Genomic DNA, 9,029 nt, shown 5'->3' with positions numbered 1-9,029 from the left:
TACAATTTAACCAGACTGGGAGAACACCTGAAATAGACAATTATTACATGCAATAGACTAGTAACATATACACAAATACACAACGGATACAAGGTGATCATGGTCACGGGCCAAGTAGCCCGCACACTATTTGACCCCATACAATATCACATGTACTGGTTGTTTGCTTCAAGTGTTCTCGCGTTTACATAAAATAGTATCGTTCTCGTTTGAACCACCACACACACACACACACACACACACATATATATATATATATAGAGAGAGAGAGAGTGTCAGGTTAATACGATAATATTAACCAAATAAGAGATTAAGTCGAATCGTAAAATCACATGTGATTCACGCGACTTTGGCAGCGACATGAGGTCTCGGGCCATGTCGCCTGCACACTCTAGCATTGACCATTAACGTAAAATCACATGTGATTCTGTACATGATTTGGCCATTTACATGTTCTTTTATTTTGTTACTATTCTCGTTTGAACCCCTCTCTATCTCTCTCTCTATATATACATACATATACATACACACACCGAGTTGGATTTAGGTGAGAAGGGAAGTTATGGTGAGAACGTAAGAAAAGAATCCATCCTTGGATCAATCCCAACTGAATGTCATCACTAATGAGGTGCACCTAGATGGACCGGATCAATTCCCTTTTAAAACACAATTCATGAGTGGGTATGAAATTAAAAATGATTAAGTGTTCAGATCTCTTCTTACGCTTCTCACACGAACCTTCGCCTACAAACATGTATCAATATATATATATATATATATTCTCAGACATAACAATAAGAGATTTGTACCAAGGCGACGGCCTGATGGGTGACCATAAAAAATTAGGCGGTTCGTATCTTTCTATGACCCCCAGAATAAGAAGTAGGAGGATACAATACCTGTATCTCCTGTACACTTACGAGAACATATATTGGATTAACACACGACTTTTAGATATGTGAAGCTTTAGACAAAAGAAAACGACCATGGCCGGTAAACTTTCTTGTATTTTGTTCGATCAGTCACGGGCATGTAATTTCACAAATGTTACAGAATGTGCCTGCTTTTCCTAGGGGTGTGTAGTTTCCACATTGCGGTTATGTTTCACCTTTACTTGTTATTTATATTGATATTGTTGTTGCTTACCAGTATCTAATGTCTCAAATTCTAGCATATTTGTACTTCCCTCTTTCTACTTGTAATTTACTCTCGTTTACTCATCTAGTTTTCCAATTTTTAGCATATATGTATTTCTCCCTTTTCACACACTTTTCACCAGCTGAGGTGTTCATAAAAAGAGCCGGTTTTTGTTTTTTCTAGTGGAGGTCAGATCTGCATACATATACATACGGAAACCACCATACTCCCCAAAGCAAGTTTCTATTAAATTCAATACTCATGTTTTCCCTGTTTACCGAACACAGAAACCCCCACAAACTGCTACACCTGAAACCACCATTGAACCACCTCCTCCAATAACCAATATGGTGGCTAAATTCCATCCAAAACCTACATGCCATGGATGTCATATACTTCTTTTATGCCAACTGGACATCCAATTATACAAATGGATCATATTTCCATTGTGCCAGGGGGGTTTAGGGTTTAGAGTTTGCTTTTATTGACTCGATCATGCAACAAGCATTCAGAAAACCACTCTTGCCAGTACCAGCAAGGATGACGACAACTCTAGTGATGGTACTGAATGTAGCAAACAAAGGTGGTGTTGAAGATGACTGCCCAAAGACACTAGCCAAGACCTGTACACAAAGATCTTAATGACACAAACTGTACTTATGACATGTAATATATACTGCTAACCACCTACTATTTGGAAAGCTTTTACGGCTAACAGAATCAATGCATCCACAACAACACTTAAGGCTGTTTGGTTGGTTTTCCATTAAGTTATGTATGGATAAAGCTGTCTGGGTAGATTAATCTGTCTGTATAGATTGATAAGGTCTTTGTTTGGGAGGCTTTTTTCATAGATGGAAGGAGCGTGTTTTTTAATTAGAAGGGCCAGTTTTGGAAAAAAAAACTTGCCTTTCAGCATAAAACGCCCCCTGAAGCTTACTCAATAAGCCACTTTCTATATCATTAAGCCACTACCAAAAAGTCATATATAGCTGACCGAATAAGCTGAGTGTCCCATTAAGCTGCTAAAAAACAGGCCCTTAGTGTCACATTCTATCTCTAGATCTCCTCTCGTCTCAGTAAAAATAACTGAAAAGAATTACAAGTGGTAAAAAGGTCTTTTAGTGGCTATAAGTACAAACCTTTTATAATACACAAGTGGCTATTAGGCTTGGTAAAGGCATTTTCGAGATCTGATCAGGGCTTATTGTGAAAAGCCAAATCCATAGCTAAAATGCAGAAGCAAAGTTGTGTGGCGATGGTACTAATATTAAGTTTCAAGTATAAGCAAAATGAAATAAAATTTTAAGATCTCCCTTCATGAATATACAGTATCCATAAAGTAGGTTTATCTGAAAAATAGAACTTACTGAGAATGCCAAGAAACTACGCGATTCTGTTCAAAATGATCAAAGCCGCAAAAGATGAAGGCATAGAACTGGATTTTGTTTACGGATTGAATCAGCAGGGTGTCAAAGTCAACTTTTGCTATATAAGTAGGGAAGATGTACACATTCCCATACTCGGATACCTGCACCAACATGAACATATATCCAATCAATAATATCAGATTATGAGTAAAAAAGGTGCTCCCAAAATCCATGAAACCATGAGAAAGCAACCAATTGTGAATAAAACAAGTACCCCCAAGATCCATCAAAACATGAGAAAGCAACCAAAACAAGTCAGATATTTGTAAGTACGCATCCTTAAATATGCAGTTAAATAAAGGACAAGGGTCTACTTTAGGTAGCATTAGCCACACAATTACACAATGCTTTTCATACCGAAATACAATTATGTGCATCTTGTACTTCCTTCAAGACCAGGTTACCAATTAATTATTTAAGGACAAAAACTATGAAGCCACATCATAGCACCTATATGCATCCATGGTTGTAAAAATCAGTAGAGGCGAGGCGGTGGAAAAACGAACCTGAGGCGGCGCCTCTTCTGGATTAGTTGAGGCGTATGCCTTGAGTCACTGAGGCGGCGCCGAGGCGCATGAGGCGGGGGTGAGGCGATACCCAGGTATTATGGATTTAGGGTTTAAAAGACATAGGTTTCTCTCTGCTCCCTCATGCTCGTCTCCTCTAGTCCTTCACGAGTTCTTTTGCAGTTCTCCATTCACCTCATCTCCTCCAGCCCTTTGCGAGTTCTTCTTCTTCAGTTCTCCATACACCTCATCTCCTATGAGCTCTTATCTGGTTCTCAGGTCTCCCACATTGAATATATATATATATATATATATATATATATTCAAAGTGGGAGAGGAGATATAAAATATATTTTTATATATACTAAAATAGAGAATTTGATTAAGGAAATATAATTTATTTACAGCATTGTGTATTGACAATATTACGTGGGTTAATGTATTATTACATTTTGTGTTCATTGTCCATCGTCCCGATAGGTTTTCTTTGTTTGCGTGTATATATATGTGTGTGTGTGTGTGTATTTTTAATAAGTGATAAAACTAAAATCTTATAATATCAACTACATCTATTAATATATTTTGAGATTTTAATACTATTATTAGATGTGTATTAATACACATAAAATATTTTTTTTATTTTATTTTCTGCCTTGGGGCTTACGCCTCGGACCGCCTTGAGGCTTACGCCTTGCCAAGGGAAAACACCTCGCCTCACGTTTACTTACTTTAAAACCTTGTATACATCTGCCCAGAAATATATTATAATGATACACTCTCCTTCTACCCCCCAAAACTTTTACCATTTCTAATGTATTTAAGTGTCTTCGCTGAATTGTCTTTCTGGGAACCCAAGTTTCTTTTACCAAAAGCAACCATTGCTGAAAAAAAAAATCATTGTTGAAGCCTAATAATTTCAGTTCAGATGAAAAGATGTTATGATGGAGGCGATAAGTGGGAGACAATGACTCAGCATGAGGGGCCGCAATATATAGTACTACGAGAAAGACCTCCTATGAGTGTGGCACTGGTAGCTTCTCTGGAAGATACAAGTGAACTTTAAAATCATAGGAAAAGCTCTAGCAGCTCTTCATATGTTATCTTGAATTGAGGAAACCATTGTAAGAAATGAGTCCACCTGTTCACGTGAGGAATAAGTATATGAAATTTTGTAAGCATGAGATCTAGATAACTTCACAGAAAGGGTCATAGCTACATAAAACATGCTCTACAGCACTCCGTAAGGCCATCATCCATCTTCCAATCATTGGTCACAGGAATGATGGGTTCTGAGGAGGGTAATTGCCTTTCTTTATCAGTTTCCACAAGCATGAACCAATAAATCAATTCATGTCATTACCTTTCATTGAGACTTTGAACGCTAGATCAAAAGTTGATGAAGCCTCCCAAGTAGCTCTGCTAGTCCCAGAAATGGACGTACCAATTTATCATTCCACATGCAACACCTTCAATGGGTGTGGGGCATTGTCACTTGTGATAGGGGGTTCAGTAGGCATGATTAGGCTATCAGTGACAGTGATTGGAGTGGTGTAGGTCACTATCATCCATGACAGATTGGGAGAAGCAGTAATGTAAAAACATGATGTCATCCATTGTTTGGCGAGGGTTATCGATCAGCCTTCAGGGAGAGACCGGTGACTAAGGAGGCGTATCAATGAGAGCCGTAGATAGTGATTAAAGATCACCTAAGTTACGCAAGGTCTGACAAACAACCATCAAGGGCGAAGTGGTCCAGACAATGACAATTGGTGTCCAGAGAACTACAGAAGGTTTCTAGTATTGAAAGCTATAAGTTTCACTGGAGGTAGAGTATTGTTAAGACCAAAGATCCATACCATGTAAATGAATGAAAATTTACATAGGAAATGACTTGGACATGGAACTCTTTAAATTGTGGTCCCCCCCCCAAAAAAATCCCAGTTAATTGGTCTATGTGTTAACATCCTAAAGGGAAAAACAATTCAATTTAAATTAAAACTCACCCCACACATAAATCATGAGCCATAGTTCGACGATCAAATAAATAATCAAAGCTTGTGGGAAAAGGATAAGAAATTGAAAGTTAGAAAATATTGCATTTTTCAAATTCTAATCTGCAAGAGTAAGGTCATGGGCCCTTAGATCTCAAGCCACACAAGTCACAACCCCAACCCATCCATTCCTGTTTCATAACAAACTGCCCTTAAACTATTATTGTCTCTCAATACCCTAATCATTTTGAATCTAAAGGAATGATAGTAAAACCCCCATGCAATAAAACCAAAGACCAAAATCTAATAGCATATCAAGCATATCATTAGATTAACAGTGACCAGATCAAACCATACCATGTAAACAAAATGATTCAAAAAAATGTATTCTCCTAAAATGCAAACCCAAACATCTAGAAGCATTTATAAACTTCCAGACTTCCAGTGGCTTGTGCTTCAGAGTTCAGACCAGAACCATTGATGTCTTCAGTATCAAATATCTAGAAACTTCTGGTGATGCTGTTGCCCATCAGTCCAAATATATCAAAAACACACATATCCCCCGTTTGAGTTGTGTGATTTGAGGTATGTGTGGGGGTTCAAGTACAAACAATGTGTCTGTAGATTGATGTCAGTTTGCTTTTTAATTTCAATAAATGGTATAGTCAATCTATATGCAGTGTTTGGGCTAGTGTCTAAATTTTCAATCAATTAGTTTATTACATTAGGTGTGCAATCAATTAATTATTAGATTTGGTGTGCACGTATGAATTTGGGTGTCACAGTGGCAATGTACCTAGTGCTAGAGGTAAGGTTGGGTGGTGGTGGGTTGGAGGTAGAGGATGGCCTCTGGGCCTTTCTCCTATAGATGGAGGGCCGAATTAAACAAGTCTCTTTAATTTTTTTTTTATTTTGGCCCCATAAGCTTCAATCTTTACTGGCTCTCAAACTTGATATGTAGGACGACACAGGATTCTGAGGAATAAATCAGTAGCTCAAGTGGATGAATATGTGATATTGGGGAAGTTCTATGTTCATCACATGAGGTTTTAGTTTTACATAAAATATAGATGATGAGTGAAAGTTTCATGATTTCTAAGCCATTTTCGCATAATTACAGTATATCAAGTTGGCTCATTTGCCAAGATACCCAAAGGAAACCCTTTGATAAAGAGTATAATAGAAACCAAATGGAAGCTAACCCATAACACAAACAAAAAGAAAATAAAGAAGGGTAAAGGAGAGATGCTAGGTGACTACGCTAAGCAGATAAGATCCATGGACACTAATGATGATGATGAGGCATTGGTTAATTGTGAACGGAACACAACAAATTTATCTAAATAGACAAAGATGCAGATTGCACTTAGCAGTTAGCACCAACCAAGTATTAATAGCACACTTATTGAACAACATAAGGTTATAAAACCCACAATCATATGCCAGACCTAATGTTCCCTTAGAATAGATAAAAAAAAATTAACACAGCTGAAAGGTCATTTAAAATCTATTAACTAATGTAAAAGTTTTTCTTCTTTAGAGATGGAGTGGAGGAAGATCATATTCTGTTCCTGTGCTTTGGAATTATATCAGGTGTAGTTCTCAAAATCTTTTACAATTTCACAAATGTTCCAGTTTGATATATGAAACCCTAGTTACTTTCCAATAGACAATCTTCTTAAAGCATACATATTGTCACTTCTATTATTTGTAACCCCAACACCACACCAGCAACCTGATTTCCATGAACCCACCATCATCTAGCTTCACTGTGGAGACAGTGATCATGTTAAAGTGCTCTACAGCATATGAGTCAAATCCATAGGTGGGAAAAGAGATATTTTTCCATAAAACGATGTAAAATCAAGTGAGAGTAAGGCACTCAACAGATTTAGTACATGCAAGAAGGGGAGAGAGGGAATTCTTACATTCAGATTCTACTCTGAAACTTTCCCCTTTCCTTCACTCCCTACAGCATCAGTCACCAAAGTCATTGGTCTCTCATCTATGACTTCATCTATGATACCAAACTCCTTTGCCTCTTGTGGGGTCATAAAGTAGTCTCGATCCATATTCTTCTGAATTACATCGACAGGCTGCCCAGTATGCTTTGAATACAGTGCATTGAGTGAATCCCAAACTCGAACAATCTGCTTAGTGTGAATAGTCATATCTTTAGCCTGCCCACTGTATCCACCTGAGGGTTGATGGACCATGATAGTGGCATTAGGAAGAGATCTCCTCTCTCCTTTTGCACCAGCAGCCAAGAGAAGAGAACCCATTGAGGCAGCCTGACCCAAACATATAGTATTAATTGGAGAACGAATATACTGCATTGTATCATATATTGCAAGACCTACAAAAAAGATAAGTGTCAATAATAACACTAATAGACAAGAAATAATAATTGCCATGTCAAATCACCATCACCTTAATGCAGTGGGAACACAACTTACTCTCTATTCTTATTAAAAAGTGTCTTATAGCACGAGGCACATTGAGAGCGACTGGCTGTGTGGTGCATAAGACAGTTCAGCTTGTTCACATTTCTACCATCGATTTGATCAGCCAGCCTATCTCATCAACGAAGCTCAACTACCATGCTGTTTTCAGGACCTTGTTACCAAACTCAATCTTGTTCATTCTTCCCACTCTTAAGTTTGAAGGGATGTTATGTTAGTTTATGCTATTGTTTATATAGTTTCGTATTATACGGACTGTTTTGCCTTCTTCTCAATCTTAGCTTAGGCGATGATAGTCGATTCATTTCTCTTTGTAATGTTTTATCTTTCTACTGTATCAATATCCGAACTAATTTCGGCTCCAAGCTTCAATTCCTATCTCAATGTTCATCAATGAATTGATGAAACAAACTGGTTTCAATCCTTAAAAAATGAAACCCTAACAAAGATCATTCATAAAACATGATAGAGGCGTTAATTGAACTACAGTCATAAATATACAAAAAAAGTAAAAAAAATCAGAAACCTGCAGTGACGGCTCCTCCAGGGGAATTGAGGTACATGTTGATGGGTTTGGAAGGGTTTTCGGATTCAAGAAAGAGAAGCTGAGCAACGACGACATGTGCCGTATCATCGGCGATAGGTCCGTTGATACATATGATTCTCTCTTTGAGGAGGCGTGAAAAGATATCGTAGGCTCTCTCTCCTCGCGATGAGTGCTCAATCACCATGGGTATCAAACTGTAGGAACTCCGTTGATTCGCCATGATTGGGGTCTTTACTACTCCGGTCCATAGCTTGCTCAAGTTGCGAGCAATTAGAGTGGGCATTGCTGCGATAGATGGAGCAGAATCGGAGGAAATCCAATTGAGGGATTTATGGTAGGGGTTATGAATGGGGATCTGTTTCTTGTATGGCAAATGTTGGCGAAAATGCTTCTTTATCAAAATATTTATGCAAATCGTTATTTCACACATTTTCTTGTTAAATGGTTTGGTGGCAGAATGGTTAACTGGTCAGAATGATTAGAAGGATCATAATGGTTAAGTGTTAAATGAAATAATATTGTTTTATAATTGTTTTCTGAATGACAACAAATTACTATTTTAACCTTTTGTATGATTTAGTACTGAATGAAATATGACTGTTTGACAGATATCTGAATAAAATACTTGTTTTGCAAATATAACTACATGTTCATATTAATCCAAACAAACGTAACATTATTAGTTTAAAACAATATTCAATATTAGTCCAAACAAAAATAATTTTCCAAATTTGGGACTAAACAAAAACATAATAATCAAATCAAACATAATAGTTGTCGAAGCTCTCTTTCTTGTCCTTCCTTTTGCCTTTCAAAAAAAATCAAACATAATAGTTTTTGAATAATTATTAATTTGACGAATTTAAGTCATACAATTTTAAGTAGTGAATAAATGTCCAAAGCAGCCTTTGAATCTCAAAGTAGTGAAGAAATGTCCAAAACAGTGTGTAGATCCA

The 9,029-nt window shown here is 37.2% G+C and overlaps 1 protein-coding gene across 1 annotated transcript; it reads right to left on the bottom strand.

Moving 5' to 3' along the window:
- Positions 1 to 2,375: 2,375 nt before the first annotated feature.
- Positions 2,376 to 8,438, bottom strand: LOC112528163 (ATP-dependent Clp protease proteolytic subunit 2, mitochondrial). The gene is made up of 3 exons (XM_025139117.1): positions 8,053 to 8,438; positions 6,993 to 7,420; positions 2,376 to 2,668 (listed from the first exon to the last, which is right to left on the bottom strand). The coding sequence occupies exons 1-2, from the start codon at positions 8,354 to 8,356 to the stop codon at positions 7,002 to 7,004; spliced, it is 723 nt and encodes a 240-aa protein (XP_024994885.1). The 5' UTR covers positions 8,357 to 8,438; the 3' UTR covers positions 2,376 to 2,668; positions 6,993 to 7,001.
- Between the last annotated feature and the right edge of the window lie 591 nt (positions 8,439 to 9,029).

Source organism: Cynara cardunculus (genome assembly GCF_001531365.2).
Source record: "Cynara cardunculus var. scolymus isolate 2C chromosome LG 15, CcrdV1, whole genome shotgun sequence".
Classification (NCBI taxonomy): domain Eukaryota; kingdom Viridiplantae; phylum Streptophyta; class Magnoliopsida; order Asterales; family Asteraceae; genus Cynara; species Cynara cardunculus.
Note: the sequence above shows the minus strand (reverse complement) of the source record. Positions and strands in the feature narration are given on the sequence as shown.